The following is a 23,945-nucleotide window of genomic DNA, read 5'->3' as shown; positions in this document are numbered from 1 at the left end:
TTCCCACCTCAGCCTCCCAAGTAGCCGGGACTACAGGTGCATGCCCTCAAGCCTGGCTAATTTATGTATCTTTTGTAGAGATGGGGTATTGCCATGTTGGCCAGGCTGGTCTTGAACTCCTGAGCTCAAGTGATCTGCCTGCCTCAGCCTCCCCAAGTGCTGGGATTACAGGCATGAGCCACCATGCCCAGCCCTTTAGCGTCCTATTAAATCCAAATCACTCTTTTTAAAAAATCTTTCTTTGGCCTGACCTCTTGAGAGCACATGTCACTGCGGACAATGGCTCTGTTATGAATGCTTCTCCCTGGGCTTTAGGGACTCTACTCTCTTCCTGATGCTCCTCACTGATGCTGGTCACTCTTCACTCTTCTTTGTGTAAGCACTTTTTCCTATGCCCTTCCCTTAAATGCTGGTAGTTATCACGATTCTGTCACAAGTCTTCTTCTGTTCTCACTCTATATAGTCTCACTGGTTCATTTTCTCTATTTCTATGTAAAGTAACATCTTTATGTTGTGACCTTCAAATTTCTATCACCAGATGAATTCTCTTTCTTGGGCACAAGAACCTACGTTTCCAACTCTCTAGTGTATATATCCACTTAGATATTTTCTTAAACTTTTCTTCCCCAAATTCTTTCTTCTAGGTTCTTTGTAGCACCACTAAAGACACAAGCCAAAAACCTAGGCATCAATTCTCATTCGTCCTCTCTTAATCAGTCCCTAATGTACTCAATCACCAAGCCCTGTGATTATGCTTCTTAAAAAGCTTTCAAATCGGTCTATTTTTGTTTTACCTCATCATCACCAATCTAGTTCAAGACACCACCATCACTCACTGAAATACTGGAATAGCTTCCTAAATGGTGTTCTTCCCACTGCCCTTATACAGCTCCAAGAGCCATGAGAAAAGGGCTTCTTACAACTGAACTCAGTATTCTATTAGGCATTTGGCTGATGAAGGATGCTTTTCTTACTCTCAAAAGCTTATATTCTAAGGACACATGGATAAAATATACACAAAGAAAAGCAGAATTAGAATTTCCAAAGGTAATCAGTAAATCTTGTTTCATTAAGGCAAAGATGAATGGATAAAAACAGATGAAAACTAAATGCAATTAATGAAGACTACCGAGTGATAAGCTCAAGCTAGAAGCCATTTTAAGGAGTCACATTTCTTTCTTTTTTTTTTTTAAAGACAGTCTTGCTGTCACTCAAGCTGGAGGGCCGTGATGTGATTATAATTCACTGCAGCCTTAACCTCCTGGGCTCAAGCTATCTCTCTGCTTCAACTTCCCTAGTAGCTGGGAACACAGACGTGCACCACCATGCCCAGCTAAATTCTGATTTTTTTGTGAAGATGGGGTCTTGCTAGGTTGTCCAGGCTGGTCTTGAACACCTAGCCTCAAGCGTTCCTCCCACCTTGGCCTTTTTGAGTGCTGGGATTACAAGTGTGAACCACTGCATTGGGCCTGAAATCACATTTCTCATACTCGAAATCTTTTCAAAATGAATGGTTTATTTGAAGTCCTGCTACTGTTATCTAAAAGTAAGATCCTATCAGTTTATCTTTTCTGTTTACCTCTTTTTAATATCTAATTATTTAAGGTTTATATTTTATTTACACCTAAGAGGTCTTAATCTGAGTACAAGTGAAGACATTTTAGAGTAAGATAGATTACAACCCACCTGAAGGAAACAGATAAAGTTATTCTGAGGTTTCAAAAGCGAAAGAGGAAAAAAAAGATTATAACACCTGGTACAAGATATTCAGCTCTGTTTTCTGGCAATGAAGACAAAAAGGAAACACATTAAATTACAAAGTTTTCATTTTATGAAAACAAGAAAGAGGAATATAACTTCACGCCCAGAGGAAAAAATTTTCCTGGAATATAAGCAATAATTCATCATGAGTTTTTTTTCTGTCTAAATGAGACTAAGGAAAAAGAACATTAGTTTTGTTTCGGGGAAAAAAATGAATTACTTTTAGTTTTGACTATGTAATCACAGTCGAGTTATTTAACTCTTATCAGCATCAGTTTCATCTCTAACAATGAGGATAATGATATTTATCAGTGGACTGTAGTAAAGATTAGATTATGTCATTTATGTGGATGTACTTAGTAGACTGCCTTAAATAGTTTTACAAAACCAAGAGAGATCACACTTTGTTTTGATCTTCTACAAAAGCAGAAGACATGACATTAAATTGTTCTTTAATAAAAGAAATTCTGTGAGGAGAGATATTTTGCCCTTTCTCCTCTGCTTTATGAACATTTTACTGAATATAGGGACAAAACCTGGAGAATTTAGAATGGAGAAGTGTGGGCAGGTATAGGCTCTCAATTCAATTTATGCACATTTTAAAGTTAGTATTTGTTGTGTAAATCCTTTAACCATTTACCCAACCCAGTTGAGCTTTGTAGTATGAAAAGTCAACCTAAAATATCCTATTTCTCTCTATACCCACCTGCTCTTCACATTATATCATTCTGAAATTAGTAGTCTAATATATTTTCTCTCAAAGAAAGTTAAGACTAAAAACCACCAAATATACCACTCATAGTTCAAGAAATACACAATTGTAAGATATCAATACACATTCCTGGAAACTGTCACACCACATCCTAACTCTTAATATGAGAGAAGATACTTTTAAGCTAATATATTTGAGCTAACACTAATATAGGAAATAAAAACTCTCTGTGGTCATGCCCCAAATGTTTTTGAATTGTCAACCTAGAATTGTCCTACTTGTTTTTTCTGTTTAATACATATTTTGGAATTATGTAAATGAACTGGTGATCTTACTTCATATTACATGAACACATACAGCCTACTCAGAACTAAGTGACACTGCTAAAAAAAGTTAGAGCTAGGCTGGGTGCAGTGGCTCATGCCTGTAATCCCAGCACTTTGGGAGGCTGAGGCAGGCAGATTGCCTGAGGTTAGGAGTTGGAGACCAGTCTAGCCAACATGGTGAAAACCCATCTCTACTAAAAATACAAAAAAATTAGCCAGGCGTGGTGGCGTGTGCCTGTTAATCCCCGCTACCTGGGGGGCTGAGGCAGGGGAATTGCTTGAACCAGGGATGTGGAGGTTGCAGTGAGCTGAGATAGTGCCACTGCACTCCAGCCTGGGTGACAGAGCAAGACTCCATCTCAAAACAAAACAAAACGAAACAACGTTAGAGCAAGAGCTGTCCCATGCAAAAAAGAAAATAAGAAACTTGAAAAGGTTCATTTGGTCTCTTTTCGAATCACTCATTTACACTGCCCAAATTTAACTGATTAAAACCATGACTGGTATCAGATAATTTTCCCAGGGTCTTGACCAGGGTGAGGCAAGCTAGTGGCCTTAGGTAGAGGCAGTGGCTCCCAGGGGCCATCCATGCTCTTTGCCCACTCTGAGAGTAGGCACCTCCTTACATCATATGTCCTAGATGCCTTGCTTGCCTCACCCTAGTCCCAGCTCTGATTTTCATTTTCAAAAAAATATCAGAATTATTCTTATCCAACAGTTATCTATTGACTATTATGAGGACATGATCCTCCGAACAATCAAGTGAATAAATCAATCCTATGGACCCTTTGTTTCATCAGGTTAATGTTCAAGTGAATGGCTAAGCATCTCTAGGGGGTCACACCAGCTGTTTTATTTCCATATAAGCAATTTGCAGAGGCCTTTGCATGTGCATATATGATGTAAGTTGGTAGTAAATGGTTTCTTAGAAAATGATTAATAACATCAGATTTGTTTTTACTAAGCTTTAATTTTTACTTTGCTTTAAAACAAAAAAAGTTGCTTTTAGATGTTTGGTATCATCAAAAGCTATACAATGTTAAATTATTAAAATATCATTGCCAAAATAAAGATATACTGTCAAATACATAAAAAACTGACAATTATCTAAATATGCATCCATGCAAATATCAGTAATGACATGTAGTAGTAGGCAATTAATGAGTAGTTTCATCTTGCTAGTGTTTAAATTTCTCCCTCCTTCCCTCGCTTCCTTTCTTCCTCCTTCTTCTTCCTCTCCTTCCGTCTCACCCTCCCTCCCTGTTTCTCTTTCTTTGTTTTTTAAAAGATAGGGTTGCTCTACGTTGTTCAGGCTGGAATGCAGTGGTTATTCACAGGTGAGATAAGAGTGCACTACAGTCTCAAACTCCTGTGCTCAAGTGATTCTCCAGTCTTAGCCTCCAGACTACCTGGGACAACAGGTGTGTGATATTGTGCCCAGCTCTGTTAGAATTTAATTTGCATGCTGACGCATATTTTCTTCTCAATCCACCAAGCAAACTTTTTTGGTCCTTATTTGGACTCATAAGTAATGTGATTCCAAGTGTTGGAACTCCTCATATATTTTTCAGTGTAGCACATCCCCTTAAAATCAAATGAGAACTGCCATTCTGAAAAAAAAATTAATATCTAGCTTTAAAAAAATGTAGTTGATATGGCTGGTCATCTGTAGTTACTACTCTCAAGTATTTAATTTCAAAAACACTTCTGAAAATTTCACATAGTGAATGAATCAGGTTTCCACAGTGAAGAGACAATTACTTGAAAGCAGAATCCTAGGACATAAGTGATAGTAGCAGTGATGGATAAGGTCTAGAATGTCAGAACTCAGAAGAAAGAATAAATATCTTCAGAGAAGCTTTTCCTAGCTCTGTAACCTGTTGTTACATTGACTTATCTACCTAAATGTTATAATTACACTCTAGTCCAGGGACACTTATCCTTTTCACCCATCACATAGAAGACACCTTTAAGAAAACTCACTCCAATGCCATTTCTCAGATACAGACAATCCTCCAGTTCTTCTGACACCATCTCTAGGATATATACCTTGGAACTACTTCCAGTAATAGTTTCCAGTTCCCTCTCTTAACAATATTCTTCCAATAATTTCTTCCCAACATGTGGTATACCTCTCCCAAACTAGTATGAGGATACTCGTAAACCAATGATATGTTTTAAATGTTTCGTTTTCTGGTCAGGCGCAGTGGCTCATACCTGTAATCTCAGCACTTTGGGAGGCTGAGGCAGGTGGATCACTTGAGGTCAGGAGTTTAAGATCAGCCTGGCCAACCATGTCGAAACCCAGTCTCTATTAAAAACACAAAAATTAGACGGCATGGTGGAATGCACCTGTAATCCCGGGTACTCAGGAGGCTAAGCCAAGAGATTCGCTTGAACTCTGGAAGGCAGAGGTTCCTGTGAGCCGAGATCACACCACTGCACTCCAGCCTGGGTGACAGAGTGAGACACTGCCTCAAAAAAAAAAAAAAAAAAAAAAAGTTTCGTTTTCTATTAGAATAACAAAGTGGTAAAAAGATGGCTAAGATGAGGTAGTCATAGTTCAGTTCAGTAGAAAATAGGATTTGTATTTAAAAAACCAATGGTTCGTGAGGATGCAGAAAAAATGGAACTCGCATTCATCGTAGAGGGGGAATGCAAAAATACAGTAACTTTGGAAAATTTTGACAGTTTCTTATAAACTTAAACATACACCTGCCATACAACCCAGTAATCACGTTCCTGGGTGTTTACCCAAGAGAAATGGAAACTTACGTTTATATAAACGTGTACATAATTGTTTACAGCTATTTTATTTGGAGATGTCCTCAAATGGAAACAACTCAAATGTCCATCAGCTGTGAATGAATTAACAAACTGGGTTACATCCATGTAATGGCTTATTACTCAGCAATAAAAAGGAAACATATGACCAATATAGATGTATATACAGGCTCACACCTGTAATCCCAGCACTTTGGGAGGCTGAGGCAGGCGGATCACTTGAGGTCAATATATTATACATCTATATTGCAACAATATAGATGAATTGCAAATGTATTATTATAACTGAGAAAAGCCAGACTCAAAAGGCTATATACTGATAATTTCACTTCTATAGCATTTTGTAAAAGGTAAACAATAGGTATGGAAAATAGACCAGTGGTTGATAGGGCTGGGGATTGAGGAAAAGGGTCAGCTAAAAAGGGGTAATGAGGGAATTGTTTGAGTAATGGAACTATTCTATATATTGATTGTGGTGGTGCTGATGCAACTGTGTGCATTTGTCAAAAATCACAGACATGTCTGCTAAAAAAGGTGAATTTTATTCTTTGTAGATTATACCTCAATAAACCTTACTTAAAGGAAAAAAACAAAACAAAACAGGACTTATCTCTTAGTTACTAACTGCCATGGGCAAGCCACTTAAAACTCATTTCTCCATCTATACAATAGGAATTATATTTACTCTAAAAGAATTTTGGTGGGGAGCAAATGAAGAAAAGAAAATAATTTTATGAACTTTAAAGCTCCACACAAATACTCTACCTACTATAGGCACTGGGCAACACTGATAAAGAAGACAAGAGGCACACTAAGGAAATTTACTGTCTAGTTGCAGAATAAGATAAAACAGATTATTATTAAATAATATGGGGAAATTCAGTGACAGATATCAACAAAACAAGAAGGGGCATTCTAGGAATAAGAATTAACTCTAAGAAGTATATCAAAAGTTGAATAAAAAAGGACAAAATTACAGTGAGACATAAGTAAGTCATTAATGAACATGCACAACTGGGATCCAATAATTTTAACCTGATAGCAGTTTTTAAAAAAGCCTAAAATGATTAAAATTATAACAAAATAGGAAAAATACCTCACGATGATTTAGAAGTTGCTCTAAATCTAATGCCATTTGATTCTTCGTCTGTAGTAAAGCTGACTTTTCTTTATTTAAGTTGCTGAAAAAAAAAAACCCAAGTTTTAAAAAGTCATTATGTTAGTGTAGAGTTAATAAATGGCAAATATTAAAAGAATAAACACGAATCTGATGGTTTGAATTAAAGATAAATTTATAATCCATAAATATTCCAGACTAGCCACTAAAATGTTTGGCCTAATGAATGGCCTATTTTGTCAGAAGATTTTTTCTTTTATTTTCCTTTCTTTTCTCTTTTCTTCCTTCCCTCTCCTCTTTTCTTTCTCTCTTTCTTTCTCTCTCTCTCTCTCTCTTTTTTTTTTTTTTTTTAACAGATGGACTCTTGCTATGTTACCCAGGTTGGAGTGCAGTGGCTATTCACAGACATGGTAACAATGAACTACAGCCTCAAACTCCTGGGCTCAAGCAATCTTCCTGCTTCAGCCTCCTAGTATCCGGGACTACAGGCATACATCACTGCGCCCAGCTTTTCTTCTCTTAAGAATCCATTTGACAATGTAACTGACATGTTGTCTGAGAATGCTTTCCTGCCTAGTATAGGCATAAAATTAATGTTGTAAAGATGACTATTTACTACTAAAATGTACAAAGATAAAGTGAAACTCACATAAAAGGTAAGAAGTAGTATATGTCAGCAAACTATTACAACACAAGATACTAGAAGTCAAATTAAAACATTTATCCTTAAAACTGAAAGTAATATTTTATGATTTACCACAAACTAAATTATCAGGTATATAATTGAGTTAAGTAAGTGAATCAGGTATTTAGTCTGTGATAAACTTGAAAAAAGAACGTTTGTATAGCCGGGCGAGGTGGCAGGCGCCTGTAGTCCCAGCTACTCGGGAGGCTGAGGCAGGAGAATGGCGTAAACCCGGGAGGCAGAGCTTGCAGTGAGCTGAGATCTGGCCACTGCACTCCAGCCTGGGTGACAGAGCGAGAACGTCCGTCTCCAAATTATTAGTTCAATTTTCAATTTCTGGCTGGGCACGGTGGCAATTATCTAATGAATGATTACAATAAAAAAAAAGAAAAAATTTGTGAGGGTAAAACTAACAAGAATTGTTTTAAATAGGTAAAAAACATTTTTTTTTTTTTTTTTTGAGACGGAGTCTTGCTCTGTCGCCCAGGCTGGAGTGCACTGGCGTGATCTCGGCTCACTGCAACCTCTGCCTCCTGGGTTCAACTGATTTTCCTGCCTCAGCCTCCTGAGTGGCTGGGACTACAGGTGTGTGCCACCATGCCCGGCTAATTTTTGTATTTTTAGTAGAGATGGGGTTTCACCATGCTGGTCAGGCTGATCTGGAATTCCTGACCTCACGTGATCCACCCACCTCGGCCTCCCAAAGTGCTAGGATTATAGGCGTGAGCCACTGCACCTGGCAGGTAAAAACATTTTTAAAGTTCTACTTAAGTTCTACTTTAAGAAAATGGAGGCAGGGAACACTGGCTCATGCCTATAATCCTAGCACTTTGGGAGGTCCAGGTTGGAGAACTGCATGAGTCCATGAGTCCAGGAGTTCGAGACTAGTCTGGGCAACATAGAGAGACTCCATCTCTTAAAAAAAAAAATGTTAGCCAGGTGTGGAGACATGCACCTTTAGTCCCAGCTACATCAAAGGATGAGGTAGGAGGATCGCTTGAGCCCAGGAGTTCGAGGCTGCAGCGAGCTATGATTCTCCACTGTATTCCAGCCTGGGAGACAGAGTGAGGCTCTCTCTAAAAAAACATAAATAAATAAAGGAAAGTTACTAATTTTTAGAATAATATTGGGCAGACTTTTTTTTTTTTTTTTTTAATTCAAGAAACAGTAGTAGGCATTCTGGAGCAACTGCTAATTCGAAGGATTTAAGAGGGAAAGCCCATATTCTTCTCCTTCCAAGTAATCGAGAAGGAAGCATCATAGTTTGTCCTCTGAGAAGACGGACTAGACGCAATTCTGACTTCTGTTTCCAACTGTGCCACTGACTCAGACTCAAATGTATGGTGCAAAGCATAACACATACCACCCCACTGAACCTCAGTTTTTATATCTGTAAAGTGGAACATAATACTCATGTATGTCAAAGGGCTATGTGAATGATTATATAAAGTGTTGAACTCATAAAACTCTATATAAATGTTATACAGCATTACTAATTTAGATAAAAAAATAGGCATCAGAGTAAAATAGTAATTAAATGTCAATAAAGGTAAGCAGCTCAGCTGAAAAAACAAACTGACTTTTAGAGTTAGGCGCCAGAGATCCTACAAGAGCTGAGGAGTTGAAAAAGAACAAAACAGTATAAAGGAAACTGAGTGCCATGTTCTGCTAGAATCTCCAAAGCATGGCAAGGATCACTTGTTTCTCTAACTCTAGAATTCTAACCTATCTTTAGCTGGAATCACTTTGAAGGTAAAATATTTTTTCAAATTTAAATATCCAGTAAATAGGACTAGGAATTTTTAAGGAACACATATGTGTCTATGTTCATATACATGTAAACTTATACACTAACAACCATGGTATTTAAGCATATACTCACATTCACTGCACACACACACACACACACACACACTCACTCTCTGTCTCAAATACCAACAGGCTCTTCTAAAGAAAATGTAGTGTAATCGGAATGGAATGTCGAGGTAATTAAAGGATTTTGACTGGATAATTCTTTACAAATGCTTTTATATTGTCATGTTTAACTTTTCAAAAATAAAGTATTCTATAATTAAATAGCAAAACAACCGTATATACATGGCATAAATGGTGGGGGGATAAGCTGGCTTACAGAACAATCATGTTGTACCTGTAAGACATGAGTTTATTACAAACAATGTGGACTTCCCAGACAATATTGCTGTGATTACAATATCTGGATATATATTTTGTCTTCTTTATAATATACTCGACCACAGGGAGACAACCTTCAACATGTGGGTCTCTAAAACTGAGTATGATGATTATCATATTCACTCTTCTTCTAGTATGTATTTACTCAATAGAATTTTAGTCTTCATAAGACATATTTCATAACAGTGGAAACTTACCTTTGAAAGTACAAAGCTTCTACGAATGACTCATAAAACAACTACAAAACAAATCTCCTTATAAGCACATCTATCTTGAATGGTATATTACACCCATAATTGTTCAATTCACTGTTAATTATTACTTAGAAATTCATGTTTATGGCTCTGTTTCACCTGCAATATGAAAACATTCCTGATATATTGTTCCTTAACTTCCTGGATCAATATACTCTTGGGTAGCTTTGTAAGAGAAGTTGACAATGTAGTCTTTTCTTTACCAGTTAAGAATAAACTAAGAACTGACAACAGGCAAAGAAAATTATGCTAATTATTCTCTTTCCAAGCTTCCTTCCTTTCTGAAGTAGAGATCAAACTGTATTATGCAGAATGTCTCTTGTGACTTGGTGGAAGAAAGTTATCAGTACTACTTTTAGAATAAAGCATTACTTTAACAATAGGGGAATTTAAAGCAGTTAATAGTAACATCTCAAATGTTAGCTTTTAATGTGTTTATAATGATTTCATTTTAGTGCATATTTACTCTAGCCTTTCTAGAAATTGAATATATTGTATACATAGTTCATTTTCAAGGGATAAGTATGGTATAGTGGTATTGTTTAATTTTCTAAGAAAAGTATACAATTATTCAGTTATTCAAAGAGTTTTTATTGAATTAGAAAAACATTTAAAAGTCATAAATTGATGTAAATATTTTTTACAACTAACCTCAACACTTAGCAAAGAGGAATAGGAATTTTCCTGTTTATGTCTTCTAAGGAACATAATAACTTGATAATGCTTTTGGATGGGCCATCATTAATGTTTAAATTTCAAATAAAAGACAAGGGGACGGAAGTAACATTTACTGAGATTCTCCTATGTGCCAAAGCTTTATATATGTTCCTAAATTTTCACAACTACCCCTTCAGGTTCATATTAATATCTAATTTTACAGACACATTTACCATAAGGACAGAAACCAGCCTGATGTGTATTTAAAGCCCAGGATAATTCTACTCCAGGATTTGAAATGCCATCTGCTTAGAGTAGGGATGAAGGAATGTGGGTATACAGAACTGTGATCTATCCTACCATATCTGAATGACTGGCCGAGCTGACTTTTTAATGGCATTGTTACATCACAGCATTTCATTCATGCAACCAGGGTACCCCTATAGCAGCATCTCAAATGTCATAACTAAACTACTGAAAGTATTAATAACCTTTCACTTTAGAAGGTAGTTGCTTCAATTAAGAATAAGATTTCATAACCTGTGAATTATCAGTTCAGAATGTACTAAAATATCACACAATGAATTTATGCAACACAAGACAACATTAAAGGACTCATGTTTAGTACAAAATTTTTCTTGGTAATTAATTCCATAAATGACATGGCCTTTATGAAAACTGTTGCTGTTATTGGGGGAGTCTTAATTTTTGTTCAAATTCAACATATTTTGAGAAATGTTATTTCTCATTTTTAATATAATTTTCTTTTTCTTTTTCTTTCTTTTTCTTTTTTTTTTTTTTTTTTAGACGGAGTCTCGATCTGTCGCCCAGGCTGGAGTGCAGTGGCCGGATCTCACTGCAAGCTCCGCCTCCCGGGTTTACACCATTCTCCTGCCTTAGCCTCCCGAGTAGCTGGGACTACAGGTGCCCGCCACCTTGCCCGGCTAGTTTCTTGTATTTTTTAGTAGAGACGGGGTTTCACCGTGTTAGCCAGGATGGTCTCCTGACCTCGTGATCCGCCCATCTCCGCCTCCCAAAGTGCTGGGATTACAGGCTTGAGCCACCGCACCTGGCCTTTAATATAATTTTCAACCAAAAATTTGTTACATGTATGGTAAGTACTAAGAATGGCATTTATTGAACACTGTTGAATATAATGTTTAGGCACTATTTTATCTATATATATTATGAAGATTATATCATTTATTCCTCAGAACAACCCTATCAATCAGGTGCTGTTAGCACCACTTTCTTTTTTTTTTTCTGGGACAGAGTTCTGCTTTGTCACCCAGGCTGGAGTGCAGTTGCTCATTGCAACCTCCACCTCCCAGGTTTAAGTCATCATCCCACCTCAGCCTCCCAAGTAGCCAGGACTACAGGAGTGTGCCATCACACCAGCTAATTTTTCCGTATTTTTTGTAGAGACAAAACCAAACATGGTTTTGCCATGTTGTCCAGGCTGATCTCGAACTCTTGGGCTCAGGCAATCTGCCTGCCTCGGCACCACTTTCATTTCACATATGAGGAAACTGGATGTACTGTGGAATACTACAGCCATTAGCCACTAGAGCAATTAAAATTATCTTCAATTTTAATAAAATAAAATTAACATTAATTTAAATTTAATCTTAATAAAATTAAAGATAATATAATTTTAACAATTCAATTTTAATAGAATTAAAAATTTAGTTCCTCAGTAACAGTAGCCACATTTCAAATGCTCAGGTTGGGTGCGGTGGCTCACGCCTGTAATCCCAGCACTTTGGGAGGCCAAGGCCTGCAGATCATTTGAGGTCAGGAGTTCAAGAACACCCTGGCCAACATGGTAAAACCCCATCTTTACTAAAAATACAAAAATTAGCCAGGTGTGGTGGTAGGTGCTTGTAATCCCAGGTAAACGGGAGGCTGAGACAGGAGAATCGCTTGAACCTGGGAGGTGGAGCTTGCAGTGAGCCGAGATCGCGCCATTGCACTCCAGTCGGGTGACAGAGCAAGACTCCGTCTCAAAAAAAGGAAACAACAACAACAACAACAACAACAACAAAACCGCAAAACAAATGGTCAGCATCTACATGTGGCTAGCTAGTGGCTACCATACTGGACAGCACAGATATGGAATATTTTTATCATTATAGAAAGTTCTATTGGACAACAGAGGTACAGAGAATTTAAATTGTACTTGCTCTAACTCAAAACTAAGTACTGAGTTGAATTTGAAAACTTCCTTTTAAAATCTGTTTTTAAAAAAACTTTATAATAGAATATTTCAGAAGAGAAAATATGTAATAGCAAACCCTGATATATCTATCACCCTGCTTCAACAACGATCAACTCATTAAAGTGCTACTTTTAATCACTATGATACACTGTTTTTTTGTTCTCTTCCTTAATTATTTTAGTTACAGAAATAATATCCCTTATTCAAAATAGAACATAGAGGGGCAGTATAACCTAATGGTTAGGAGAATAGAATTAGCAAGCAGACAGATATAAATTTGAATTCTGACTCTATCACAATGCTGTATGTTCTGAGAGGACGAGTTGCTTAATTTATCTATGGCTGAATTTGTTCATCTTTATAATTTTCTCCTACAGCTAGCTATTATTTTCTCTATATTAAGCATTTTAAACTACCTTAATTCTTAGTAAAATAAATCCTCAAATTTATTTGGAGATAACTGTGAAAGAAGTAATTTTTTTCCTCAGGAGTTTTATATACCTCCCCATCACAAGAATATAACAGTAAAATACAACATATAAAAGATTCAAATTTCAAGGCCGGGCATGGCATCTCATGCCTTTAATCCTAGAACTTTGGGAGGTTGAGGCGGGCGGATCACGAGTTCAGGAGTTAGAGACCAGCCTGACCAACATGGTGAAACCCCGTCTCTACTAAAAATACAAAAATTAGCTAGGTGTGGTGGCGTGTGACTGTAATCCCAGCTTCTCAGGAGGCTGAGGCAGGAGAATCACTTGAACCCAGGAGGCGGAGGTTATAGTGAGCAGAGATCGTGTCATTGCACTCCAGCCTGGGTGATGGAGTGAGACTCTGTTTCAAAAAAAAAAAAAAAAAAAGATTCATAATTTAATTTTAATTTTAATTTTTTTGAGACAGAGTCTCACTCTGTTGCCCAAGCTGAAGTGCAGTGAAATGATCTCAGCTCACTGTAACCTCCGTCTCCCCGGTTCAAGCGATTCTCCCGTCTCAGCCTCCAGAGTGGTTGGGACTACAGGCATGCACCACCATGCTCAGTTAACTTTTTTATTTGTAGTTGAGACAGGGTTTCACTATGTTGGCCAGGATGGTCTAGAACTCCTGACCTCAGGTGATCCACCTGCCTTGGCCTCCCAAAGTGCTGGGATTACAGGTGTGAGTCACTGCTCCTGGCCATAAAAGATTCAAATTTAACAGAAATATGTAACATAGGAAGAAAAAATTCTATTTGGGGTTCTTTCTTCAATTTCCCTAAGATAACCAGGTGCCCACTGAATTGTGAAAGACATAATTTCTATTGTCCCCAAGAACTATTTATAGAACAATTAATTTATTATTATAGGTTGTATACAGAATTTTAACTTTAAAATTAATCTAGAAACAAACTTATTTATTTTGACATGTAAGTATAAATGTGCTCCTAAATTATTTAAACAAATCATAAAAAAATTAAGAACAGGAATAAAGTTCTAGACCAATTATTTTGGTGAGGCAGAAATGAAAGAAGGTAATTATTATGATTCATTAAAAATAACATTTATACTTTGCAATTAGTTACCATTAGTTTTCTATTTTTGTTTGCATACTTTAGGAAACCTGGATTTAACAACCATCTTCTCCTTATTGTTTTCCAATTCCTTGATTTAACCATTTCTATTCCCACCTAATTCTCTGCTTTTACATTTATAATCAGTTAATAATTTACCCATAAAAATCTAAATTATTCTTATAATCTTAGAAATCTAATAACTAAGCAAACTAACCATCTATCCACAAGTAAAACTGTTTCATTTACACATATCTTCATTCTTTTATTTCAGTTTAAAAAACCAAAATGGTCATACCAAATTTTCTTTGGATAAGATCTCATACAAAAACAATTACAAATTAAGGAAGTGAAAGAAATTTATTTATTTACACTTAAAAGTTACTTTCATGTAAAAGGTCAGAAGAAAAGCCTAAAAATTCCTTGGAAAAATCAACATAAATCTAAGTAAACGTAAATTTTATTTGTGTTTAAAAAGCCATTTTAATGACACAAATGGATCTGGTTTTATTCCTCCTCTCCCTTTGGTCAATCTATATCACACTAAAGAGTTCCAGGGAAACAAGGACCAATAGTGGTTGTGTCCTCTAGGACAGATGGAATGTAATGCTCCTAAGTGTAACATTGTTATTTCCATGCTAAGACATCTGATCACAGGTGGAATGTGAACACCTGATGTGATGTGACCTTAGTTTTTCTAAGAAAAGTTTAATATTCATTACATTTAAGATCACCTTCATTATTCAAATTTTCTGTTCACGATTTACAACCCAAATTCATCTACAGCAGCAATATAGTAACAATGTCTTTATTATTCAAATGAAAGATTTGTAGATGGTTTACCTGACATCTTTCTCAAGTTGTGCAATAGATTCCGTCAGTGAATCAATCTTAGAATCTCTCTGACGCACTGATTCAATGAGATACCTGTAAGGCTGTTGAGTCTGGTTTAATAGCGAATTGGCTCTGTCAAGCTAAAGAAACACAGGTTTTATTAAAATCTAGAAAATGTGACACAAAATAAAATCATTCAAAATGCTCTAGCATAAATATAGTACAGAAATTCCTTTGACATGAATTATTCTGAAGTTTTTCCTATGTAAATTTGAAGGTTTTAAGAGTGGATCAATAAAGCTCTTCTTAATAGCAACTACAAATGAGAATTTTTTTTTTGTTTCTTTTTGTGTTTTTTTAAGACAGAGTCTCGCTCTGTTACTCAGGCTAAAGTGCAGTGGTGCGATCTCGGCTCACTGCAACCTTCGCCTTCCAGGTTCAAGTGATTCTCCTACCTCAGCTTTCCGAGTAGCTGGGATTACAAGCACCTGCCACCATGTCCCACTAATTTTTATAATTTTAGCAGAGATGGGGTTTCACCATGTTGGCCAGGCTGGTCTTGAACTCCTGGCCTCAGGTGATCCGCCTGCCTCAGCCTCCCAAAGTGCTGGGATTATGGGTGTGAGCCACCTCGCCTGGCTGAAAAAATTTTAAATTAAATATTAATAGCAATTTTGAGAATGCATAAACTTAAATTTTCTTAGTATTTGTCTTCGTCTGAAAAGCTATACGACAAAATATATCTTAATAAATATTTGAGCTTTATTTCTACTAAAAATATTCACACCATAATTCAGTAATTTTTTCATTTCTTCATATTCCCTTCTTTGTTTTACAAACACATAATTTAGATATCCAAATCATTAGGTATAAATTTTTGACAAATGTGGTTTAAAATATAATGTAAAATTTACCATTTTAATCCTGTGAAAAGTGTACAATTCAGTGGTATTAAGTACATTCATAATGTTGAATAGCTACCACTTCTATTTCCAGAACACTTTCATCAGCCCATACGGAAACTCTGTATCCATTAAACAAAAACTCCCCATTTTCTCCTCCCTCCTGGCCCTAGAAACCTGTATCTTACTTTCTGCCTCTGTGAATCTGCCTATTCCAGATACCTCACAGAAGTGGAAAAATACAATATTTGTCCTTTGCTGTCTGCTTATTTCACTTAGTGTGACATTTTCAAAGTTCATCTATGTTGTATCATGTATCAGAACTTCACTTTTCTTACTGGTAAATAATAGTCCACTGTATGTTTATAGTACATTTTATTTATCCATTGATCTCTTGATGAACACTTGTGTTGTTTCCACTTTTTGGCTATTGTGAGTAAAGCTGCTATGAACATTGGTGCACAAATACTGTATATGTTGAGTTCTTGTTTCACTTCTGTTGGGTAGCTACCTAGAAGTGGAGTAGAACTGTTAGGTCATGTGGTAATTCCATATTTAACTTTTTGAGGAACTGCAACGGCTCCACAGTGGTGATACGATTTTACATTCCTACCAGCAAGAAATTTGATTTCAGTTTCTCCACATCCTGGCCAATGCACGTTATTTCATGTGCATACTGGGCATTTGTATATCTTCTTTGGAGAGAAGTCTTCCCAAGTCTTTTGCTTATATTTTAATTGTGGTTTTGTTGTTGCTGAGCTGCAGGAGTTCTTTATATATTCTTAATAATACAGTCTTATTAGATATATAATTTGAAAATATTTTCTTCCATTTTGTGGGTTGCCTTTTCACTTTCTTGATAATCTTATTTACTTCTTTACTTACTTGTTTTGAGATGGAGTCTTGCTCTGTCACCCAGGCTGGAGTGCAGTGGTGTGATCTCGGCTCACTGCAACCTCTGCCTCCTGGATTCGAGAAATCCCCTTGCCTCAGAGTCCTGAGTAGCTGGGACTACAGGCATAAGCCATTGGGCCTGGCTGATAATCTCCTTTAATAAACAAGTTTTTATAATTATGAAGTTCAATTTATCTACTTTATGTTTTTGTGCCTGTCCTTTTGGAGAAATTGCCAAATCCAAGGTCATGATTTTCTCCTATGTTTTCTTCTATGAATTTTATATCTTTAAGGCTTAAATTTAGGTCTCTGATCCAGTTTGAGTTAGTTTTTGAATATGGTGTAAGGTAAAGGTCCAACTTCATTCTTTTGCATGTAGATACTCAGTTTTACCAGTCCCATTTGTTGAAAAGACCGGCCTTTCTTCACTAAATAGTCCTGACACTCTTGTTGAAAACCACTGGCCATATAGGCAAGTGTTTATTTCTGGGCTCTATTCTGTTAATATTCCATGGGTCTTTATGTCCATCCTTATTCTAACTGTACACTGTTTTGCTGACTGTAGCTTTACAGTAAGTTCAGAAATCTGGAAATATGAGTGCTACAACTTTGTTTTTCCTTTTAAAGATTGTTTTGGCCATTTGGGGGTTCCTTGAAATTTCACATAAATTTTAGGATGAGTTTTTCTATTTCTGTAAAAAATGTCATTGGGATTTTGATAGGGACTGCATCTAATTTGTAGAATGTTTTGGGTAGTATTATCATCCTAACAACATTAAATCTTCTAATCCATGAATATGGGATGTCTTGTGTCCATTCAGTTAATTTACTCCAAAACATTTTCTTCTTCCTTTTTTTTTTTTTTGAGATGGGGTCTCACTCTGTCACCTAGTCTGGAGTGCAGTGGCAAATCATGACTCACTGCAGCCTACCTCCCGGGCGCAAGTAATCCTCCCACCTCAGCCTCCCAAGTAGCTGGGACTACAAGCATGAGCCACCACGCCTGGCTAACCCGGCTAACTTTATTTTTTATTGAGACGAAGTCTCCCTGTGTTGCCCAGGATGGGCTCAAACTCCTGAGCTAAAGCAATTCTCCTGGCCTTGGCCTTTCAAAGTCCAGAGTCATCACGCATGTTTGTATTTTTTTCTTTTTGATGCTATTGTACATGGAATTGTTTTCTTAATTTCCTTTGTCAGACTGTTCATTGCTAGTGTATTATATACAATTTTATGTTGTGCCTTTTCACATAAACTATACCAGAATCATTTTTCCAGATTTTTAAGAGTATGGTATTTATATTATTAGTGTTTACAAAACTGCCTGCCAAAGCCAATGTATCATAATTTACACTATGTATAGTAACAGACATTTAGAATGTTATCAATAAGTCAATATAAACAATATATTAAAAAATTACATAATTTAGGTCAGTATAAACAATATTACAACAAACATTTTCAGTACTGTAGTTTTTTTTCTTAAGTTAGTATTTGCTTTGTTAATTTTTTTTTTCAGGATAGAAGACACACTAGGCTAAGGGGTATAACTATTTAATGCTCTTAACACACAAGACAAAGGTTTTCTCCCAAAAGATTTTTATCAACGTATATATACTCAACCATAGTTCTAAAAAATTTACTTGTTTTTCTTTTTCTTTTTTTTTTTCCCTAAGCAAATGGTAATTGCATGTCACAACAAAACTAAATAAAGCATTATCAGTGTCAGCAAGCTTCTACTTTGGTATATAATGAGTTCTTGAAAAAGGTATTCTATAGTTGGATAATTACAACCAAATGGTGGATATCTATTATTAGGGTGAAGGGGTAAGGAGGGCAGTATTTATTACACAAAACAAAATGACAGAATTCCTAACTATTCTATGACCTTTAGATACTCTTTGGCGAGAAACTTCTAGCCTTTTATATATGTTTAAACATTTTTTCCATTCTTTTTGTCATAATTGCTAAAAAGTTCCATTAAAGATTTACTGTTTTCCTGGGACAAGAAATGATTTGTATTTTTTTCCTCAAATGAATTATGTTCATGAGATCTATATACTTTTAAAGTATTAAGACCTAAGAGTATACTTTAGCATTTCAATTTTTGGTTTTCCACTCATTTTAATAAAATAATGAGTGATCAGAAGTCCAGGAGCTGAAGGAGCAGGGAACAGTGCGATGGATATCGTGGAAAGGATGGTGGGAGGCAGAAAGAATCAAAGATAGTAATGAGAACATTGTTAAAATTATCGGCCATGAGGTTGGCTGGGTAAGGAGGACACTGAAGCCAAGAGGGGGCTGACCAACTGTTAGAGGATATCTGCTTGCACATAGAGAACTATTCTGTAAAAGCATTTATTCATCTAAACTGTACAGGAAATTTTCTGATAGCTATATTAACTACAGCCCAGGAAAAAAAAAATCCCGGAAAAAAAAAAAAAAAAAAAAAGAAGGAGGAAATGAATAGTGAAAGAAAAGAAGACTACTTTTTTGGGGGAACACATTTCATTATAGTGAAAGTGGAGCCATAAAGAAAAAAATACCATGAATAGTTTCTATAGTTTGGTTTTAGCACGATTTTTTTCTTTGCTTTGGTAATCGTTCTTTAAAATCTATTACAATGTCACTGGAATCTTATTATTCTACTAAGTTACTTTATGAACATTCAAATATGCAGAAGGACAAAAATAAAACTAAGAGCTACTAACCTGTATAACCAGTTTCTCTAGTCAATTAAATCAAACAATTGCCTTGGCTTTGTTTTCACAGAACTGACCCTAACTGAATAAACTGAACTGACAAGTTGCTTTGTGTTTCAAAGTGCAGAATAGTCCAAGTGTGTGTGTGGGGAAAGGGTGGCAGGGAATAACTAAGAACATTTATGAATTGTAGTTAACTTCCGTCTAGAATGAGCTGTTTAAAACATACCAAATCTAATTTCAATTGTACAAAACATATAGCAGCAGTCTCAATTATTTTAGTTCAATTTTTTCATGAAAGTAGTTACATATATTAGGTTTTAATATATACATATATTTTTTGAGACAGGATCTCACTCTGTTGCCTAGGCTAGAGTGCAGTGGCGTGATCACAGCTCACTGCAGCCTCGTCCTCCCAGGCTCAAGTGATCCTCCTACTTCAGCCTCTTGAGTCGCCAGGACCACAGGCATGTACCACCATGCCCGGCTAAAGGTTTTAATACAAACAAAGTTAAGGACCAGAAACCTTACTTTCAGAAGGTATCTTTAACATAAAACCTATAACCTCCTTACTCTGGACAATAAATACTATGATACTGCTGTTAGTGTTACAGATATATTTCTTTATAAACCTGTTTGTAGGCTTCTAAATCCCCAAAGTTGATTTTCATTCGTCAGGAAAAAAGCACATGTCTCTGAATAAAAAGTGATGCTAATTTCCATGTTTGAAATAAATGTAATTAGAATTTAATTCCTTCAATAGAGTTTTCAAAAATCTTTCTGTAACTATAATAATTACTATTCAAAAAGTTTTGCAATTGCTCACATTGCCTATTGTTAGTAATCTTTTCCTTATAGGAAAGCCTTAGTAATTAGTGACTCAGGAATCATATACGTAATAAGTGACTCTGGATTAAACCCATGACACAACATTTTACAGAAGTGTTATTCTTCCTTTGTTTCAATAACCTGTACAAATGATTCAGAGAAAAGTAACACCTGATTAAAATATCACTATATCTTTTGATTCAAATACTAATTTAACTTAAATGATAATCTGAAATTACAAATTTTCTCTTAAAATTCAAATAAATAATATAAAGGTGACTACATTTTGCTGCGTGTTTTTCCTACATGTGGAGTTTTTTTCCTTGGGGAGTTTACTTTCACAGAAACTAGAAATGAAGTTCTTTATTGTCAGGAATAAAATGAATACTGCTGAATGGAATTTAACATTGAGTTGCTTTCTGTCTATAAAATATATGCAAGTGATACTTTCTAGCAGTGGTGGTAGTTTGTACAGAACCAGTCACATATCCTTGCTTAATCTTTTTAATCATGCTATGAATGAAAAAATGCCTACTTGAGGTCCAATAGAGGGGCAACACTTTGGTACAACTTCTCTATGTTCTCAACTGCTGGGGAAAATGTAAAAAAAAAAACAAAAAACACAGCGATTTCTGGCTGGGCACAGTGGTTCATGCCTGTAATCCCAGCACTTTGGGAAGCCAAGGTGGGTGGATTGCTTGAGGTCAGGAATTCGAGGCCTGGCCAACATGGCAAAACCCCGTCTCTACTAAAAATACAAAAATTAGCCTGGTGTGGTGGCTCATGCCTGTAATCCCAGCTTCTTGGGAGGATGAGGGCACAAGAATTGCTTGAATCCAGGAGGTGGTTGCAGTGAGCTGAGATCATGCCACTGTACTCCAGCCTGGGTGACAGAGAAAGACTGTCTCAAAAGACCCAGAAAAACAAACCAAAAAAAAAAAAAAAGTGATTTTTGGGTCCTACTAGTGATTCTGGTGGGCCCCACTCCTATTGAATCAAAATTTCTCAAGGTTGGGTCTCAGATTCTGATAATCAGCCAGATTTGAAGAATACAGTCCTAGTGATCTTGGACTTGATGTAGGCCAGTCCATCCAAACTAATATGTAGATCATTTTATGTCTTGAACGTATAATCCTCCCCACTAAAACCAGTTCCTTCTCTCATATTCCGACGTGATTATATTATCATCTTTAAAAGAGGTAATATTTAACTGATACATTTCAACCAATTAGCATACTGGTGAAACTGTGTGTGTCAGGTATGACCTCCTTGTCGCTGGATTACAGGCAGCTCTCAGGACAGGGGCCAGGATGGACGAGACTGTGGTGGAACTGACAGTGGGATCTTAGTGTAGAGCTATTTACCAGTGTTTTTGCTAGTATTTTATTATTTCAATAACTAAAAGCAAGGACATGCTAGTTGATTATCAGCTCCGCTTTTGGTCTTAAGATCCACAAAATGTGGTCCAAGTAAGGAGAAATCCATGAATGGGATGTTAAAATACTTAAGAGTAACCAGCATGGAAATGATGACTGAAGTCATTGAAGTAGATAGAACTGTAGAACATTATTACTTCAAACTGCAACCTTGCATTACTATTTTTTTTTTTTCTTGAGCTAGGGTCTTGCTTTGTCATCCAGGTTGGAGTGCAGTGGTAGAATCATAGTTCACTGCAGAGCTTGTTAAAAATCCAGATTTCTGGGCTTTATTCTAGACTTACGTAATCACAATCTCTGAGGGCAGAATCTAGAAGCCTATGCTTTACATTTTAAATAAGAATCTCAGGTGATTTTTTTTTTTTTTAAGAGGCAAGGTCTTACTCTGTTGCCCAGGCTGAAGTGTGGTGGCATTTCAGCCTCAAACTCCTCGGCTCAAGGGATTTTCCCACTTCAGACTCTCAGGTAGCTGAAACTATAGTGCATGCCACAACAACTGGCTAATTGTTTTTTTCTTTCTTTCTTTTCTTCCCCCACCGAGATAGGATCTCACTCTGTTGCTCAGGCTGGAGTGCTGTGGCACAATCATGGCTCACTACAACCTCTGCCTCCCAGGTTCAAACAATCCTCCTCCCACTTTTGCCTCCCAAGTAGTTGGGACTATAGGTGTGCGCCACTGCATTCAGCTAAGTTTTGTAATTTTTTTTTTCTTTTTTTAGAGATAGGGTCTTGCTATACTGCCCAGGCTGGCCTTGAACTCCTGGCCTCCAGTGATCCTTCCATCTTGGCCTCCCAAGTAGCTGGGCTTAGAATTTTATTATTATTTTTTAAATTTCGATAGTTTTTGGGGAACAGATGGCGTTTGGTTAGATGACTAAGTTCTTTAGTCAGGATTTCTGAGATTCTGGTGTACCCATCACCTGAGCAGTGTACACTGTACCCAGTGTGTAGCCTTGTATCCCCCATCCTGCTCCCATCCTTCCCCATGAGTCCCCAAAGTCCACTGTATCATTCTTACACCTTTGCATTCTCATAGCTTAGCTGCAACATGTAAGTGAGAGCATATGATGTTTGGTTTTCCATTCTTGAATTACTTCACTTAGAATAATGGTCTATCCAGGTTGTTGTGAATGCTTTTATTTTATTCCTTTTTATGACTGAGTAATATTCCATGGTATATATACATACCACATTTTCTTTATCCACTCATTGATTGATGGGCATTTGAGCTGGTTCCATACTTTTGCAATTGCGAATTGTGCTGCTATGAACATAAGTGTGCAAGTATCTTTTTTGTATAATGACTTCTTTTTTTCTGGGCAGATACCTAGTAGTGGGATTGCTGGATCAAATGGTAGATCTACTTTTAGTTCTTCAAGGAAGCTACACACTGTTTTTCATATTGGTTGTACTAGTTTATATTCTCACCAGCAGTGAAAAAGTTTTCCCTTTTCACCACATCCATGCCAATATCTATTATTTTTTGATTTTTTCATTATGGCATTCTTGCAGGAGTGAGGTGGTATCTCCTTTTGGTTTTGATTTGCATCTCCCTGATCATTAGTGATATTGAGCTTTTTTTTCATGTTTACTGGCCATTTGTATATCTTCTTTTGAGAATTGTCTATTCATGTCCTTAGCCTACTTTTTGATGGGGTTATTGTTTTTTTCTTCCAGCTAGAATTTTTGATGATTCTTAAACTCACTGGGCTTGATTCTAGACTTCTTCTCATGTTTTAGAATCTCTCCTGAGGTGTAAGAACACAGAAAAGGGCAGACACCTGAGGGACACCTACATTTAAGGGTTAGAAGATGAAGACATCAGCTAAATAGACTAAAGAGCCATCAGAGTTAGAGGACGAGAAGCAGGGAGAATTGTGTTATAATGCCAAAACAGGACAGAATTTCTAGAATATCTAGAATATCATGCCATAGATAGATCAAATTGTATAGGCTCTGAGAAGAAAATGCTGGCTGTTCAGAGGTCATTAATGACCACTGAGGAGAGTGTAGCTGACGTGGGAGTAGAGAAGAATATATTAAGTACAAAGATAGGGTATTAACTTTTGAAAGTAGCCTATGCCAATACCACTTCCTCCATG

The 23,945-nt window shown here is 36.5% G+C and overlaps 1 protein-coding gene across 2 annotated transcripts in view; it reads right to left on the bottom strand.

The window, feature by feature from the left end:
- The window catches only part of PIBF1 (progesterone immunomodulatory binding factor 1), a 237,121-nt gene that overhangs the window by 34,690 nt on the left and 178,486 nt on the right, over nucleotides 1–23,945 (bottom strand). The window contains exons 15-17 of one of the 2 annotated variants that reach the window (XR_001896934.3): nucleotides 15,094–15,224; nucleotides 6,680–6,764; nucleotides 5,575–5,657 (exon numbers count right to left, since the gene is read on the bottom strand). Coding sequence is in view for 1 of the 2 variants with exons in the window: in XM_003913944.5 (XP_003913993.2) it covers nucleotides 6,680–6,764; nucleotides 15,094–15,224 (216 nt within the window). In the remaining variant the exon portion in view is untranslated. The remainder of the gene's footprint in view (nucleotides 1–5,574; nucleotides 5,658–6,679; nucleotides 6,765–15,093; nucleotides 15,225–23,945) is intronic. The other variant, XM_003913944.5, reaches the window with a different exon arrangement.

Source organism: Papio anubis, chromosome 15 (assembly GCF_008728515.1).
Source record: "Papio anubis isolate 15944 chromosome 15, Panubis1.0, whole genome shotgun sequence".
Classification (NCBI taxonomy): Eukaryota; Metazoa; Chordata; class Mammalia; order Primates; family Cercopithecidae; genus Papio; species Papio anubis.
This window is presented reverse-complemented; position numbering and strand designations above follow the sequence as displayed.